General features: G+C 39.6%; 1 protein-coding gene across 1 annotated transcript in view; it reads left to right on the top strand.

The window, feature by feature from the left end:
* Nucleotides 1-1,073: 1,073 nt before the first annotated feature.
* RYBP (RING1 and YY1 binding protein) overlaps nt 1,074-19,375 on the top strand; it is a 76,666-nt gene continuing 58,364 nt past the window's right edge. Inside the window, exons 1-2 of the mRNA XM_070933559.1 lie at nt 1,074-1,284; nt 2,459-2,584. Coding sequence (XP_070789660.1) covers nt 1,253-1,284; nt 2,459-2,584 — 158 coding nt within the window. The 5' untranslated portion in view covers nt 1,074-1,252. The remainder of the gene's footprint in view (nt 1,285-2,458; nt 2,585-19,375) is intronic.

Below are 19,375 nucleotides of genomic sequence, written 5' to 3'. Positions count from 1 at the left end.
AAATGTTGACACATTTCTCAATTCCCAGAAAACGTGACTGAAAGGAAGACTCTGAAGGCTGTTGGTACCGGTGGCTAAACGAAGTGTATGTGAGCGTTGGCAACGCACCACCCCTACTTTTTTTTTGGGGGGGGGTGTAGTTTCCAGAGGAGGCCGAGTAATCACACAGTCCGAAGGATCAAGGTGTGTGGTGGGCATGTCTTCTCTCCAATTCATGTTCCAGCGGGGCTAAAGTGGGGGGGGGAAGGTGGGCTCGCTTCCTCCTTTTTTAACGTTAACCGTCGGCCGGACCGACTCCCCCCCCCCCCTTGCTTGGCACACGCGGGCGTCAGAGAGGGCAACAGCCACCGCGCGAGCCAGGTGACACGCTTTAACGGGATAAATCCGGGGTAGACCACGCGGGCGTTGACAGGCGGGCGGCAGTTTGAAAACACCTTCACGCGAGGGGGGCCAGCAACTTCAGAGACGCGGCGGGCTCCTCCGCGTCCTCTTCCGACCGATTCCTCACACTTGTTTCTCTCCCCCCCCCATCCCACATCCCCTTTTGAGGCGCAGACACACCAACACAGGAGAGGGCGAAGCGCACGCCTCTTCCCTCACCACCCACCCACTAACTCACTCCCCCTCCCCGCCACACTTTCGCCGGAGGGGGGGGGGACGGATCCGACCCGCACACACCGGCCACCCTCTCGGCTCCCAGCGGCAGGCGGTTGAACCGAGGCGGGGTCACATGCTGGCCTTGTGGGTGGCCAGGCGCCGCCCAAACGACGACGACGACGGCGACACGCTCCTCTCGGTTCTCGCACGAAATCGGGGCGACCTCCGTTCGTCGCCGAGGGAGCCGTTTGCCCGCCGCCGCCGCCGCGACTGACGGGCTTGAAGGGGGTGCGCGTGTGTGAGGTGGAGCGGGGGGGGGGGAGGTTGCACGTTCCCCTTCCCTCGCGCCAGCGGTAGCCCAAGGCCGAGCTGCCCGGATTGGCCGGGGAGGGCCGCGAGCTCCGCCCGCTGTAGCCGTGCTTGCCTGGCTTGGAAAGAGAGAGAGAGAGAGAGAGAGAGAGAGAGGGAGGGGAAGAAGAGCGGGGCTGCGCTCCCTGCGCTGCCTAGTCTGGAGCGGGAGCCTGGCAGCGGCAGGAGCGGCGGCGGCGGCGGCTGCTGAGGAGCCGCCGGAGCCTGCTGGTCGGAGGAGTCAGCCCCGTTGCCTTCCGCTTCGGGTGCGCGAGGCGAGGAGAGGGGGCCCCGTCTCCACCGATCCATGACCATGGGCGACAAGAAGAGCCCGACCAGGTAAGGAAGAGGGTAAAGAAGTCGGGGCGCTTTGGCGAAGCGGGCTTTAAAAGAGAGAGAGAGAGAGAGAGAGCTTCTCCTAAGATGGAGGGACTGTGGAAAGGGAATAGAAAAGAGTATGCGCGGGTGCCAGCTTAAGAGCACCCACCTCCGCCTTATGCTCTGGGGAGGCGCTGCGTGTGGGGACTAGGCCACAGAGTGGTAGTAGTGGTGGTGGTAGTAGTAGTAGTGGTGGTGGTGGTAGAGGAGGGGGCTTTTAAGATGGAGGAAGTGGGTAAGGAAGAGAGCCTTATTTGTTTGCCTGCCTGCCTGCCTCCCTCCCAACCAGGTACGGAAAACTCCTTTTTTTTTTTCAATGGTGTTGGGTGGAGAGGAGGAAAAGCTGGAAGCTCCTTGTGTGGTAAGACGTAAGGTGGGGGGAGAGGCTGCATTCGGTGCCCAGGGTGGCTCTTAAGATGGAGGGAGTGTGTAAAAGCAAAGCGGAGAGCAAATGTTTGTGTTCCTCTCTCTCTCTCTCTCTCTCTCTCTCTCTGTATGTATGTGTGTCGGTGCCAGGGCTAATCTGGTGTTAGAGCAGCTATGGCGGCTCCTCACTCTCTTTTCACACACATACATCTCCTCACACTGACTTCTTCCAGACAAAGGGAGATTTAACAAGGTAAAAGAGAGAGACAGACAGACAGACAGACAGAGGGGGCGCATGGAGGGACACGCCTACAATCCTTTAAAGTACAATTAAGCTCCCCCTCCCCACCAAAAAAAGAGGGAGGGTTTCAAGCCCTCTCAGATGCCTTTCACCATCCTTTTCCCTTCCCTTCTAGATTCACTGGTACTCAGTGTTGAGTGAAAATCGATTGTCTTGGGATTGAAGATTGAGAGGAAATGTTATCCTTTCCTCTCTCACTCAGGGATATAGTAATGGGGGAAAGCAGAATATGTATCTGGTGAGAGTAAAGCACAGTGTGGTTCAGGTTTATAAATGTTTTGCACCTCTTCCTGCTCCCCCTCCCTTTTACCTCTTTCCAAAAAATATGATTACTTTTTTAGCTAGAGGAAAAGAAAAAAGCAGACAAGCAGAATGTAACATGAAATGGCCTTGTTTTATTATCTTGTTTCTAACATGTTTTATTTCTTCTCTCCTTCTTTACCCTTCTTCATATATGCACTTCTCAAGACCCAAAAGGCAAGCTAAACCTGTAGCTGATGAAGGTTTTTGGGATTGTAGTGTCTGCACCTTTAGAAACAGCGCTGAAGCCTTCAAATGCAGCATATGTGATGTCAGGAAAGGCACCTCTACAAGGTACATAGTCATATTGAAATATCTCCATTCTTAATTATAATAAAGTTGACTTGTTGATTTACCATAGTGGTAGCAGCATGAAATAACTGGAAGAGAAAGGTGTTTAAACTTGGTATTTTGTGTTGTGACCTTTCAATAAAATTGAATATTTGTATAGGTATAATATTTGATATTGTTAATAATATGGCCTGTTTATAAGTCAAAAGTTACTGAATATTTCTTGGGACATTTAGATATAATTGGAAGCTTGGGTTTTTCTGCCATTTTGGTTTCAGGAATGCTGCTAAATAAAATAAGAGATGATAAGAGAAAGGGGCATTAACAATCTTCAATTTATCAATATATTTGGATGTGGAATTGTATGGTACAGTAAGAAGAGTATAAACATTCAGATTTGTGTGTGTAGCAGTGCTGTAAAAATAATAGATTTATGAGAAGTTGGGGTATCCGTGCTCTTATTCTGATTGTTATCCAGATTGCTGGAAATTCTTTCAAAAGACTAAAGCTGTTACTGATATTTCTTTCAGGTGGTTAAGTTTAGAAGTTACCTATTCTGTATCCTCACAGGATTTTTTTATAATTAAAGTATTGCCATATGTTGTTGCAGACTTTTTATGTTAATTATTTCTATAGAAATAGTTATTTGTGTGAAGTTTAAATTATTTGGGGAGTTAAGTGACTTGGAACAGTTTAGAATGTGTTCACAATATTTGGATATTTTTTTAATCAAACAAAATCCTTCTACAGAAGTGAAAACTTTATGTGACATGAAGCCTTTTTTTGTGTGTCTTCTGAATACATTCCTGTAGATAATGCCTTTATCTTTGCAAGTATTATACTTTTGTAAACAACTAATTTTATGTTGTGAAAGTAAGTATTGTAAAGAGACAATACTTATCTGAAGCCACCTGTAGCTCTTGTTTTCAAACCTGTTGATATTCATTTGTTCCTTTATTAAAATATTTTTAAGATTAGCATTTTAGTCTGCATTTATTGGGGATAGACAACCAGTTTTTGGATAGATACAGTCTGTGTTTGTGTTTACACTGTGCATGATTGAGACCTCTCTTCCAATCAAGAAAATCACCTTTGTATGCTGGTACCACATGTCACATGTTGTGTGGATCTATCTTTTAGCTTTAGCTGCTACAAAGGAGGCTGGAAGGCTATTACTTCCAAATACAATTATTTTCTTATTCTCTACTCTCACCCTGCTTTGGAGTATTGTTTCAATTGTATGATATTACTTGGTTCTTTATGGTAGATTCTTATCCACCCCTCACCTCTTTCTGCCTCTTTCATACATTCCTTGCTGGGCTGTGAAAGAGCCCACTGAGGAGATGGACAGGAGTTTTCATAAGTTCTGTCTGGTTGGGTTTGTCTCAGGAATAAGATCAACTAATTCCCCAGTAATTAGGGGTTGCTTTTTGATACACAGAATAATTGACTAGGGAATGAATATGTATTTTTTAAAATAAATCTATTGTATATAGTTGCCCATCTTACAACAGAGGATTCTGGATGACATACAACAATAAACAAAATAACAATACAACAATAAAAGAAAACTATATATAAAAACAATCATTATTAAAATATGATTCTTAAAAATCATTCTTGAAAATGCAAACCATCATATAGGAAAGATTATAAATGAATAAAAGAGCCATCTAAAAATATCCCCAGTCCCCTAGGACCTCCAGCCTAATGACAAAGGCAGGTCTTGAGGGACTTATGGAACATTAGCAGGATGAAACTAACCTCGCTTGGGGGAGTGGGGGGAGAGAAGATTTCAGAGGCAGACCCTACAACAGAGAGGACCCACCTCCTGGGACCACCAAATGTAAGTCCCTAGCAGATGGGACACAAAGCATGCCCCTTCTGCTAAACCTTGCGGCACAGGCAGATATAATTGTGGAGATTTAGTTCCTCAGGTAACCTAGATAAATATAACTCAGATAAATATAGTCCATAATAAGATTGTGCCTGTTAGGGGCAATATCTAACATCCTTTGAGTTAGTTAAATGAGTCATTTGTGCAGGTTAGAGAATTCATATGAGTTCATATCCCTCATTCCATTATCTATTTCAGTGTGCTTTGCACATAGGACTACTGTCTAAACTTTCTCCATAGTTTTTTTCCCCCTTTTTTGGGAATGTTATAAGTACTGTCTTGTGTTTAATTTATTTTATGTTGGTAATCAATTGCAATTTTTCTGTATATTAGATATACTTGTAAGCCCTTTCTATAGGGCTGGGCAGACTTTATTATGGAGATTTCATTCCCATGAGCAATTGCATTTATGAAGTAAAACAAACTTCAAACCCTCCCATATTACAGCTGACAAAATGTTTCTTTGTGAGATGCAGAAGCTGATCACCACATCTGTATAACTAAATTCCAAGACCTCTGTGTCTGTCTTAGTATAATGCATTTAATATGTTTTTTTGAAATAAAACAATTTCATAATTAACATAATTATTTATAATGATGATTTATATAATTTTAACTATCATAGAGTGAAACTGAATATGGCAGACAGTTTAAATAACAGTATGTATCTGAACTTTAGATATGAGTTTTTGGTTGTGGCTTGGAATTATGAGTTACTGTATATGACGCAAGTTGTTTTCCAGGGGAATTTTTAAATTTTTTTAATAGATACGTGAAGTACAAAAATGCCACACTAATTGACTATTACTCAGAATATTTACATCTAACTCAACAGTTGGTTTGCATGTTTTCATACAGAAAAGTTGCCTGTTAAGATAATTTAAAATCTAATTCAGCCTCTTTGTATTAATAGCAATCTTTAACAAATTGAGTGATATTACTGTGAGGGGAAATTTAGAACTGTGAAATTGGATTGATGCAGACAGACTTTTCTATCCCTTTCCTCCAAAATTATACAGAGAAGTTAATGTGACTTTATGTATTTGCCTTTCTTACAGGTGCCTCAAATAGTATGCATAGAATTCCATTCTTGCACCTGTGCCTCCCCTCCCCCCCCCCCACTTGTTGATTATGCTGGAATTTTAAAAATCCGTGAAGATTGAGTAGTGATATTGTCCATTAATTGAGCTATTTAGAGAAGATGTCTTATAGCATTGTGTAATCCATGTGTATCATTTAGTGGAAGAAGGGTACAGTGATATGTTGTGAATAAGGGGTGGACAAATGGCTTGTACCTAAATCTGAATTGAAGTTAGAGTTACTCTTTGTATCGGGTAGTAGCAGCAGCAGGATGTATGAATACTTCTTACCCTATGTAATATTTTGTTGTGTTTTTCATACTCCTTTAACAATAAGGGCCACATATATAAACAATAATGCAGGCCACATATTGTAGACCAGATCAGCTAAGTATTGGTTTATTATAGTTTTATATAGTTTTGTATGTTTATAGATTTTGAACTGAATTATGAGAGTTGTATATTGATACTCTAACTTTAACTTTCTCTAATACATTTTTGATATGTTGATGTGTTGGTATTTATGACTAAAAGTGAAACCATTGCTTGTTCTTTTTTTTTTTAATTTAGGAAATTCTGCAGTGTTCTAATAAATATAAAATAAGGATTTCTATTGATACGAAAAGAGAATATAATCATAAGTTACAACTCTAAAAGTTTCTGATCATCTTATGTGTTTTAAATATCAGAAACGTATTTAAATACTTCCATTCAAATATGTAAACGTTATTAATCTAAAATCAAATATAAATTTTACATTTTCATTGTATTTTTAAAATATGCAGTACAACAACAGTGATATATGAAAATGATAGCGATTGTCTTTATGAGAATAATTGTGAATGGAATTTCTATCATTAAGTGATGCAGTCATAAAGTACAATGTCACATGACTGCATTGCTTAGTGATGGCAATCCCAGACTCCCTGTTGTTGTTATTAAGCAAATTCTGTCAGTTGTTAGTTGAGGGCCCATATCAATATACGCCATTTTGAACTCTGTCCCCCCCAGTCCCAAGCCTTGATAAGTAAGGGGCTGCCTCCTCTTCAACTCCCCCTACCCACCTATCAACTCCCCATCTCTGTCTGTTTGGCCATCCTACGCTCTGTCTTGTGCCTCAGCAAAGCCACACACACTCCTGGAAGCCTCAGCTACTCTAGCCCACCCCAGCTACATGGCACGAAGCCCTAGCTGCCCCAACAGTCCAGTATAAAGCAGTATCCTGGGAAACTCCAGCAGTACAGTGCAAAGTCCTTATATTGTAGTGTATTAGGTTTCACAATCAAGAATATAAAGAAAATGAGAGCAAGTTAGAAATTGGAGGAAGTAATGGAAATACAAGAATTGAAAAGCATTGGAGACATTATGGTGCTTATTGTTTTAGACTTTCACCTTGTTTTTTGGAGCTTGAAAATATAGTATTGTAAAAATACTTGAAATTTCTGAAGTTTCAGAAGTTTGCCATGTATATAAGTTAGGAACTACATTGGATTTTCAAACTTCCAACAATTTTTAAAGCTCTTTCTATTTTTAAAAAATACTATGTAATCTAAGTTCATATGTTTGAATGATAGGAGCAAAGAATGTGGTATGTGCAAGGAACAGCTTTTGACTTTTAGATAAATAGTATTTCTGCTGTTAATATTGTTTGGCACATGAGTGGATAATAGTAACATTTTTATTATCAAAACTGGTCTTTTGTTTATCTCAACAGTTTGTATCTTTCAGTGTTCTTAACTAATTTCAACTATGTCTAGAGAGATAAGAGTGCTTGGGGGATGAGGAGAGCTGACTAACAATAAGTGACCGGTCAGCTGGGAAAAATAGGGAGGGGGAAAACAAACTTTTTATACATTTCCCCTATGACTTCATATCATACTTTCTGGATTCCCCTTCCATCTGGTGAAACATATTGTACCGCTAGACATTTCCCCTTGAAAATTAACATTGAATTAACAATATAACCAATATATAACAATATAACCAACATTTATGTTGGTTGGATTTAGTTATTGTTTGTAAATAATATTTTTCTATTATGCTGCTACAACTAGGAAATGTTTTTCTTTGTACTTATGTATTTGTTTATATACACATACAAACACAACTTAATAGCAGTTTGTTTTGAATAAATTGATTTAAAGCAGTATTTTTATACTTGTATTATGCTTTGAAAATGGTAACCTTGAATATAAGCAGTATAATATAGTGAGGGAATTAAGATCATTATTAGCACTGATTATAGTATACCTAGAGATATGTGTGTAAAGTGTATATTTTTAATTGACTGTTGCATAGTATTTTGACAAGTCCCATATGCTGTTTTCAAAGTACAAGATAAAATTAATAATTCTCCTCATTTAGATAGTTTCATCATATAGTGTAAGAAACAATGGGAACACTTCTCCAGAACCTTAGAGGACAAATTCATTAATTGAGATCAGGCTAGAAACAAAAGGAGACACTGAATGGCTATTTGTTAGTCACATATCTCCTCCTTGTTCTCTGAATCTTGAAGGCAGAGTGCTTCCCAACAGATGCTTTAACTTCAGGAGTTAAGAAACTATCCACATGAAACCATTCAGCTAATCTCCGCTGATAACTCAGAAAGCAGCACCTGATGGCATTGTTCAAAATTGAAACATCAACTCAGTATGTGTCACAGAATTGCTGTATAATTATCTAAAATTTATTATCGAGAACAATTTATTTTAAGGCAAGTTTATTTTACAGGTGGAGGATAAATTAAGTAGTATTGGTTATAGGTAAAAAATAAAAGTTTGGGAAAGATGGAAGAAATAATGTAATAGTATATAAATAGGAGTTTTTCCATATTGGCACCATTCAGTTTTTTGATTGGGGTCTTCAATTTGTCATACAAAAACAAGTAGTCCTTGACTCCAAAGAAACTTTCATGCTCTTTTATTTAAGCGGACATCACTTTTGGATTTAGTTATAGTTAACTAAGTATCTATATTTAGTGTAGCAATCATGAAAATAAAAGTTCAGTGGAATTAAGATTAGCATAACGGAGAAATATGTGAATTACAATATAAAGTCTTTGCATTTTTTAAGAAGTAAACTTTAGTCAAGAATTTGTCAGGCACAAAGGATTATACAAGTCAAGTTGCAGTTCAAAAGATTTATTGCTTAAGCCTATACACAATCTAGTCAAGCAAAGTTCAGTACTAAATTGGCTTCAGGTAAGGGCCAACAGAATTCAAGAGGTTGAACTTGGACCATTTGCGGTAACATAATTCTAAGCTGATGGTGTGCTTAATTCCTCCCCCAGCTCTGCCTGCTCTTCTACAAATTAAGTATTTATGTTACATTCTTTGTAGATTTAATTTTTTTTATTTTTTAAAAAACAACTAATCTAAAGTGTAAGCATATTTCCCCCAGATTTTTATAACATCTAAAAGAACTGCACCACTGTACCCTAAAGATGAATAGGCTAGATGTATTAAAACCTACACAATGCTCTTAATAGTATAAAGTGTTGTTTTGAAAATGTCCCGTTCAGATAATGTTAAAAGTATTTCAAAATGTTACTAGGAGTTGTTCTCTTCTATGCTTACATTTACTTTGAATTTATGCATAGGTACATATCTATTACGCCATTCCTTTTTGGAATAAGTAGTATTATATAAAATGGAGAAGAGTGAAACTAATGAGAAAAAGCAGATTAAAGGCAGAAAATAATAGAAAAGGGAATAAAGTTAAATTGTGTTTATACTTCCCAATATCTTTTCATCCTTGCTTCCACCACATTTGTTGTCTACCCAGTTGTTGTCTTTTATTCTTGAAACTACTTCCCCCCCTCTCTCTCTTTCTCCATACCTTTTTCAATCTTCCCCTTCTTTCTCAATCCACTCCCCCCCCATGTTTTTGATATATAAATGTTGTTTATCTGTATATTACTGTATCTTTGGAGAATCTAAATAGAATTTCAGGTGATTTCTTAATAGGAAGAAGAAACCAGCCAGGTGACTTGAAAGCAGTAGTCTTAGACTGGGTCATTTGATTGGAAAACTATTTGTTTTTATTTAGGCTTAGTTGTTGTATGTCTCTTTTTCTTTATAGAAAGAAGAAACCAGCCAAGTGACCTGAAAGCAGTAGTTTTAATCTGGGTCATTTGATTGGAAAACTATTTGTTTTTATTTAGGCTTAGTTGTTGTAGGTCTTTTTTTTTTCCAGCTTACAAATGATGAACCTCAATAATCTACTTCATGAGCTTATATAGTGGTTCTATATGTCACTGGGTCTCTTGAAAAATATAGGTCATTTGGAAAAGCGTATATTTCTTCCATAACAAGGAGCTTTTGACCTATGGTAGAATGTCATAGGTTAGGTATGCAGGTTCCACTCACCTACACTAGGTAACAGTTTTGCAATATACAACAAATAAAAACCATTTCATTTTTAAAAGAAGGTATATTTTAGAAAACAATTGGTCTGAATTTTTCTGAATAATAAAAATATCATTTTAATGTTTATCAGAATAGCTGAGAAAAAATTGATGTGGCTATGAGATTGTAATATAGAAACTTGATTATATGATTGTGTGCTTGCTATATTATCTCAAACTTATTTAGAAAATACATTCATATATAATGAGTGATATTTCAAAGCAAGTTTCTTAGAATAAAAACAAAAATTCTGCTACGAATCAACAAAGTTGCCCTCCTAGAAAGTTGTTCAGAAAGCATTCTTTTGAATATTACAAAACAGTTCATTAGTGCAAATATTTTTCTTATATAAAGCACCCAGAGTTGTCTGGAGTTAAACATTCTTTAAATCTATGCAAATAAACCAATAAAGATAAGGGTAGGCAAAGACTCTCCAGCCATGGCCCTCACCTGCCTATCCAGCAATAGCCAAGAGTCCAGGAAGATATTTGCTGCCTCAGGAAAAATGCTAGCTACCCCTTCAAGAACCAATGAGATCTCAGTGTACAAATAACAACTTGATCTTGCTTGGGTTCAGTTTCAGCCTGTTTCTTTGCAACCAGACACTAAAAGTCTTCACATTTGGTACAAGGTTTTGACTGTATTTCTTGTGTCCTGGGGTCATAATGCAGCATTTTGATGATGCTGTACCCTGAATCTACAGATGTCCTATCCCAGAGGCTATATGGAGATGTTTTAACATAGAGGGAAGAGAATTGAACAATAGAGAAACATATTGGAGGCCATTGTACTACTTTTCCTGTCCTGTAACTATTTTCTGGAACCAACAACTGAAGGAAGAGTGAAACCTCTGAAGCCCAGTGCCCCAATCCCCAACCTCTGTAAGTGGCATAGAAGAATTACATGTTTGATAATAACAAAGGTTATCAAGGTTTCTGAAAAGAATAAAAGGGGCATATTTCTCCCCTCCATGTCTTAACAAACACAATCTATTATCATGATGCTGCATCTTGTGTTTCATGCACAAACCTGAACCCAGATTAAAAAGTATCCAGATAACCATCTTCTCTAGGATACTTTTTAGTTGTCTTCTGTCATCAGTACAGGTATCCTTGACTTACAATCACTCATTTAACAATGGTTTGAAAGAAAGGGTGCTTATCTGTTTCTAAAGCACTTCTGACCATTGCAGAATGTTGCACACACATCCCTAACTGTCGTGTGATCGGGGTGCTTGTTCATACTTATGACCAGTTGCCAAGTGCCCTTCAAGGTTGCAGGGTGCTTCCACCTGCTGAGGGGACTCCTCTGGGGGTTGACTGATACAGTTCCCTGCCAAAGGATTTTAGCTCTGTTCCTGTTTGCATGGAACTGAAATCCTTCATGCCTAATAGCACAGAATTGGAATCTTTGGCAGGGAGCTCTTTCATCCAGCCTTCAGAGACCAGAGGGGATTCCCTCTGGATTTTGTCAGGAAGGATTTTCAGCTCCTGAGTGGAGAGGCAGCATAGTAAGGCAAAGGATATGGGATGCCTTTGCAGGCAGCATGTGAGTATCACTCTGTTCAGTGATTGAAAATCTGCTTGGATTATGGCAGGGAAGATTTTTGGCTCCTGAGGAGAAAGGTGCTATTGTGTGGCTTGTGCTGGGCCTCCCAGGGTTTTCCCTACCCCACTAAGGCACCCCATACTCTTTACCTGGGATTTCATCTGCTTAACAACCTGTGAGATCACTTACCAAGCACAACTGGGAGTTCCAGGATTGCAATCACATGATGTCTTGCCAATGACTATTCCACTCATGACCAAAATTTGGGTCCCAACTGTGATTGTAAGTCAAGGACTATTTGTATTCCTTAAAAAGGGAAGGTTGTTGACAGGGTAATATTTGTCTAACACAGCAGGGTTCAAGAATGTCTTTTAAGGAGCAGACATAATACAACCTCTTTCAGAGTAGTACCACCACTCACAATAACACATTGATTATTTCCTCAGTCCCGCTGACTATACCACACACAGTTTTCCACAAGTGAGAGGAGCATAGATATTGTTCACAAGTGCTGGAAGACAGAGTAGCAAGCACCCTATTGCTTCATGAGTCTCCTGGCCAGAAGGAACTGCATATGACATGACAAAATATTGCCCCAATTTCCATCAAGACACCCTACCCATGAAGAGCTGGACACTAATGAATCTCAGTGACTTTCATCAAAGTTCTGTGCAAAATGGTTGGAGCTGCCAGGGAGGAAATCTAACAATAACCCTGCCCCACATAAGCAGATTATAACTCTAAACAAGCTAACCAACAGCTTTCTCGTGCAATAAGGGGGAAAATGTAAGAGCACTTCACTTTTCTTACTGCCACGATGTAGGCTGAAACATAAGTTTATATACATGCTAGTGCATGCTTACTTCAAGTGTTCCTCTAGTAGTGATCCTGGCATTACTTTTGCCACCTCCCAAAGTTCTCAGTGAATAAGGATTAAACTGGGATCACTGAACAGAGAAAGCCACAATGTAGGACAACAAGCTGACTTGTAAAAAAAAAGAAAAGAAAAAAAGTTATTGTATATTCCAAGGGCTACACTTAAATCTAGGATACATACATTATCAGGATTGAGCTGTGCTTCTCTCTGAGCAATAGATTCCAGGCTTTTTGGTGCTGGTTTGAGCATTGACGTCGGGCACCATTACATTAATAACAGGAAGAGTCTTTTATTAGCTTTGATTGATAAATCAGATGGTCCTCATTTTCTTGGGGCAGAGACTTAGTGTTTGTAAAGTTTCTACTTGAAATACTAAAGATGGACTACTGCAATTATTATTCATGTGGGGTAGCTCTTGAAGACAAATTGGTAATAGAAAGTCCTGAAATACTGAGTGGTGTTTCTAGGAGATACCGCATTAGCCTTTGTTGTAATAATTGCACTGGTTACTGGCCACTTTCTGAGTTTAATTCAGTGTGAATATACAGCATGTATACAAACTTTTTTGGTTGTTGATTTGACAGTGTTGTTATCCATTCAGTCATGCCCGACTTGGCAATTCTATGGGCCAGGTTTCTCCACATCTTCCGATCTTACACTGCTTCTTTGAGTTGTCCTGTGCTCTGGCTGGTGTCAGCTTTGATAGTGTCAAGCCACTGTGTTCTTTGGCGGCCTGGTTTCCTTTTATCACTAACTCTTCCATGCATAATTGCTTTCTCCAGTGAATTTCCCTGCATGATATGGCCAAAGTAAGTGAGACTCAGTTCCATGATTTTGCCTTCTAGTGACATGTCTGGTGTTATGTGCTCCCGTACTTGCTTGTTAGTCACTTTCACATCGAAGGAATACGCAGGAGCCTTCTGTAGCACCACAGCTCAAATGAATTGATTTTTTCCCCTGTCTTGCTTTTTTAAGAGCCAACATTCACAACCATAGGAGCTATGGGGAACACTAAGACTGGACTAACCTACATCTGGTTGCCAGGCTGATGTCCTTGCTTTTCTATATTTGGCTCATGTTTATCATTGCTGCGCGACCCAGTACAATCTGACATTTTATTTCTGAGCTGCATTCACTGCTTTGAGGGATCTGCAGTCCTAGGAAAGTCATTTTCCCTCACACATTCTATTCACTGTCAATTTCTATTTTGATGTTTCCATTCCTTGCCGTGGTCATGAGTTTAGTCTTTTTAATGTTCAGAAAGGGATCAAAATTCTCTCTTCTTTGATTTTCTTGATTTTCTAGGCCTTCCTTGGTTTCTGAGAGGAGAGTTGTATCATCAGAAGTTGTTGATTTATGTCCTCCCTTTTATTCAGGAGTTCAAAGAAGCATCTACAGTTCTCATCTCCTATTTTTTCGCTGACACAAATGTATAAGATAGTTTGAGTTGAGAGAGAGAGAGAGAGAGAGAGAGAGAGAGAGAGAGAGAGAGAGAGAGAGAGAGAAACCATTGTAGTGTTGAAGGTAGACTAGAACTTTTCTGCTATTAATTGGTTCTACTATTAATCAATGCTTTACCACAGGGGTCCACAACTCCCAGTCCATGCAACTGGGCTGTGCAAACAAGCAAAGCCCTATCCGCGGGATGCAGGCAGCAAGCGAGACTATGCCCCCACCGGTCTGTGGAAAAACCTCTCTCTATGGAACCAGTGGCCAAAAGGTTGGGGGCCACTACTTTACTATAGTATACAAGAATTTTGCCTATTTTATTTGTAATCTTAGCATTTTGTTGGGCAAGAAAGCCATTTCTGTTCTTTCTGTCAAGGACTAGACCTAGAACAGTTTGCCTTTGGGAGTTGAATGTCTCAAATAATAGTTTAAGGAAAGTTAAACTGTTATTCTTACTCTAGCTACTTAGAATTTTTTTTTTAAGTATTTGGAATCTCTTAATTGGGCTTTAATAGTTTATTACTTGTATCAATATTTGTAAGTCATTCAGAGTGATAAAGGTAGATGTCATGTATAATTTTAAATGAATAAATGGCACAGCAAGAAAGCTTCAGGCTAGACATGATCATGTTCCATATCTTAAAAGTCACTTTCCTGAATAGGTAAATACAAGATTTGGTGTGCCCAAAGCAATTTTTAACATAATTGTGTTCTGAGGCTATCACGCTTGATGATTTTATTAAAAGAATCTATTGTTTATTTTGAAGGGCATATATATGATACATCACAGTGCTTAATTTAACATGTAGCATTATGTAAACTGATTAATGTCTCTTGAATGTTGTGTAAATAGGGAACCCAATACTGATGGAAGTATTGTCTTCAGGCCTTATTTGGAAATACGTTTGGATGTAGTGAGATTTTAATTTTCATGGCTATGTCTTTAGAATAGGGATTTGACTCTTGTTAGATAGAAATGTCCAAAGTAGGTTGCAGTCTTGTATGAATATAAAGATCTAGGTGGCTGCTTCAGCATTACAAATTTATTTATTTATTTATTGGTTCGATTTATATGCTGCCCTTCTCCGGAGACTCAGAGTGGCTTACAATGTGTTAAGCAATAGCCTTCATACTTTTGTATATACCTGCTTAGTAGGGCTTTGGTTCCCCCCCCCCCAGCGGTGTTCTTTTTTTATACAAAGTCAGCTTATTGCCCCCGCAAACTGGGTCCTCATTTTACCTACCTCGAAAGGATGGAAGGCTGAGTCAACCTTGAGTCTGGTGAGATTTGAACTTGCAGTAATTGCAGGCAGCTGGTGTTACTTAACAGTACTTTAACTGCTGCGCCATCAAGGCTCTGGCACCAAATGCCATGTTTCAGTCATTTATTTTGTGATTTCTTACTGTTGTTGCTGCTGCTTGTATGATTATACCCAATTCAAATGTGTTTTTTGATTGTCTTCTTTCTGAGTTATGCTTGTTCCTTGTTTGATCTTATTCCAATATCTGGAATGAACATCTAGATTGATTCTTTGGCAATGGGCATCTCATTTAATTGGATACAAAAATGCATATTGTACAATTAGAGTGAAATTGTCTTTAAAAAAAAGAATCCTATCAGTTCCCTTGAGTAAGGTATAACTGAAGTAAATATATGTAGGATTTGCAGATTAATTACCAATTGGAACATGTACAGAAAGTGTTGCTTTTTAGAAATGCCAAGAGAGCAACTACCTTTTTGTCAATTATTCCCAAAGTGGCAGGAACTAATTATATAAGTTTTATTGTTAAATGTAAACATATTGCTGTACAAATTAAGTTCTGTTGTAATGTTTCTAAAAAAAAAAAAAAGTAAATTCCCAAGGGAAAGATTTTGTTCTTAACAGAATGTGTGTGACTTCTGCACATAGCTACCAAAGGCATGTATATTCTCTGGTTATTTTGGTTGCTTATATAACTTGACTAAAGTGCAATGTAACACTTTTCAAAAACTGAGTTCCATGTGAGTAGTTTCTCCTTCCAGAGGTTCCAGTAGAATAGGCAATACTTTGACAGACAGTAACTTTGTGTTTGGAGTCTATCAACACATTCATTTGCCTTGATGGAATACTCAGAGCACATCACTAACAGAAAAGGGAAAAGCTTTCCTCTGGAAATGCTAATCTGGTATATTAGCTTTCTTGTACTTTTATTATTACTGAGCCATGTTAACTCCCATTGGGAGCAACAAAGAAAAATATGTAAATAATTTGTAGCACATATTATTTTGACAATACTGTTTTGTTGTACATTACCAACCCTAAAATAAATTGCTACTTCATCCTTCTAAAGCAGAGTGAAATGAAAAAGACTTAATTCTAATAAGCTATGCTGAATCACCATGTCCACAATTCTCAATTAGATGCCAATGAGACATGATGATATTAATATTTACCACCAATTGATATAAAAAGATAACCACCTCAGTTATTTAAGGTAATATATAATTGTGATTATAGTAGTAGCCATTACTAGTCTTATCTTTAATGAATTTGTCTCACTCCTTTTTAAAGGTGCCTATGTAGCAGGGGTGAAATGCTCCCGGTTCAGACCGGCTAGCCCGATCCAGTAGCGATGGCGGTGGGTGGTTCAGAGAATCGGTAGCAAAAACCCCTGCCCTCCCACATGCCCAGCTGAGCCGCGCAATCATCAGAAGCTTTTTTATTTTATTTTTCTACAACCTCATCGGCCAAAAAAATGCTTTTAAAAATAAAAAAAAAGCCTCTGATGATCACGCAGCTCAGCTGGGATTGTCAGAGGCTTTTAAAAGCATTTTTTTTACAACCTTTTCGGCCAAAGAGGATGTAGAAAAAATGTTTTTAAAAGAAAAAAAGGCTCTGATGATCAGGCAACTCAGCTGGGATCATCAGAGGCTTTTAAAAGCATTTTGTTTACAACCTCTTCAGCTGAAGAGGTGGTAGAAAAAATGGTTTAAAAAAAAAAAAGTTGGCCACACCCACCCAGTCACATTCCCCTCCCACCAAGCCATGCCCACAGACCCAGTAGTAACAAATTTTACATTTCACCACTGCTATATAGTAAACTATCACTACATGTGATAGTTAATTCAACAATTGAAGTTTGTGTAATGTGAATAATTGTTGTCTTTCATACTTTCTTGAATATGCTACTATTTAGTTTCATTTGATAATTCTGGGATCTAATACTATGAAACATAAAACTATCAACATTTTTGCCTAATTTTTACACTTGTATAAATCGCCTTTTCCGCTTTAGGTGTCCTAAACATCATTTTTGTTTTAGGAGAGTGTTCTAGCTCTCTTACATTGTTTTGAATCTCTTTTCCCAGCACTACAGTATGATGCCATTTTTCATTTTCATTTATTCTTATTGGGAAACAACAGCAGCATAACAGTGTTTTCATGGAGTTAATCTGCTACTCAGCCAGAGTATTCAACCTTTAAAGTCTACATGGTACAGGTCTAGATTATTTGTGGGACTACCTGTCCCAGATTATATCTGCCATCCCACCAGATCCAGAAAAAAAGGCATACTACAGGACCTGTCATGCAGGGAACATACATTCGGTGGGCTTTGGGTACCTTTTCTGGCATGGCACCCATATTATGCACCCATTCTCCTGCACCTCATCCCAAAGAAAGCCTGGTTCTGTATCTGTTGATTTTCCAGAAGTCCCTCAAAATCTGGTGGGGATCAAGATTTTTTTATAACAAGAATTGCTTTTTATATGTTAATTGTTAATATTTTTCTTAAAAATACCGCTAAAGCAAATTGTTTAGTCACCTGAAATAAGAAAAATTGATTTTTTCTGTCAAATTTTTAATTCTTATAACAAATTTCTGAGAGAATTAGTGAAAGATGTAAGGGTGATGAAATGATGAGAAACATGTTGCCTGGTGAATTCTGGGAGTTGAAGTCCATACATATTCAAGTTGCAAAGATTGAGAAACACTGGATTGATAGAACTTCCAATATCTTTTTCTATATGAGTAGTAGTTTTTCTTTCTGTAATCTTTATATTTTATTTCTTTCACTTCTTTCTTTTTCTATCATATTTATTTTCCCTTAATCTCTACTGTTGACATTGTGAAAAAATGGTCAAATTCATACTTAGAACATTTCATCATTTCATCACCCTTGTATCCCTCACTAGTTGTCTTAGAACTTTGTTTTATAAAAATTCAATCATGCTTTACAATTTATTTTCCATCTGTACACACAAATAGACCTTTGCTTACCAAAATCTCCTATAGCTGCTTATCTGCTGCAGAACTTCAATCCTGCTTTCTCCTTTCTTTCTGTCTTAGCATCTTTTTCTTTTTGAGTCACTTCTAAAATGCTTCTCAATTCCTCTTCACAGATGAACTTCTACCTTTTTCCTGTGCGCTGCTCCCACTATCCATGCATGGGTTAATCCTCCAGTGCTTGGCAAACAACTGAGTGAAAACAAAAGGCTTTTGTTCCCCTTTCCGGCTCCCTAGCCACGCCTCTGGTCCCATGATCCCCCAGTCTTCACTCAGTTGCTGGCAAACACTGTAGTGATTTTGGGAGCTCCACAGTTTTGAAGGTATTGTACATCTGTGGGGACTTTCTCCCTTTCCTCTTTCTTCAGTTTATCAGGCTTTCCCTTTCCTTAGGGCGTCTAGGTTTTTTAGTTAATTTTGATTAGTGTTTTTTCCGAGGCTCCTTTATTTTTTCGCAACGTTACAAGGAGAGGGGGGGGAGCGGAGCTCAGCTGCCCACGCTGCTCAGGGGGGGGGCGGAATTTCAAACGGCTGCCTTCTCCTCACCGTTACTGCTGCCGCCAGGGTCACGCTTTCCAGCTGGCCGCAGGCTCGCCATTCAGAGCTCCCTCGCCCCCTCATCCAAGGCGCGCCGCTCGCATCCCGGAACCAAGCGGCTTGCGCGCCCATCAGCTGGCCGGCGGGTCGGGAGGCTCAGACCACGTGGCGCCGACCCGGAACGCTCATTCCTGAGCCGCGCCTCATCGGAGCGTCCTACGAGGGCGCGGAGAAGAGAGAGAGAGCAGAGAGCCTCAGCAGCCTCCCCCTGCACTACAGAACCCCCATTGCAGGGGAAAAGCGCGGCGTTTGGACGGACCCTCGGGCCGCCATTGTGAGTCCGCTGCTGGAGTCTGGCACAGTGGGTCAGCGCACCACGTGCCAGCGCCATTTTGGCGGACCTTCGGGCCGCCATATTTGGCAAAGGATTTAAGCCTCTGTCTCCCCCCCACCAGCAGGGAGCCGGCTATAGAACAACCCCCCTCCACCTCTCCACCGCTGGAAGGGCAATTAACGGGGGAGAGGTAAGCGCAGCCCGAGCGCTCTTGGAAGGATTACCACTCGACCTGACTGGTACAGAGCAAGGGGCCTGCCTGAACAGCTCACAGCCTACAGCCATGTCTCGCTCCCCCCGGTCTTCAGATATGGAGCTGGAGCTAACCCCCCCTCGCATAAGCTCAAAAGGGGGGAAAAAGAAATCAAAAAAGAGGCACGAGAGCTCAGCCAGCAGGGC

The sequence above is a fragment of the Pituophis catenifer genome, unplaced genomic scaffold (assembly GCF_029215685.1).
Source record: "Pituophis catenifer annectens isolate HBS135680 unplaced genomic scaffold, rPitCat1.0.hap2 SCAF_2, whole genome shotgun sequence".
In the NCBI taxonomy this organism is placed as follows: Eukaryota; Metazoa; Chordata; class Lepidosauria; order Squamata; family Colubridae; genus Pituophis; species Pituophis catenifer.
Note: the sequence above shows the minus strand (reverse complement) of the source record. Positions and strands in the feature narration are given on the sequence as shown.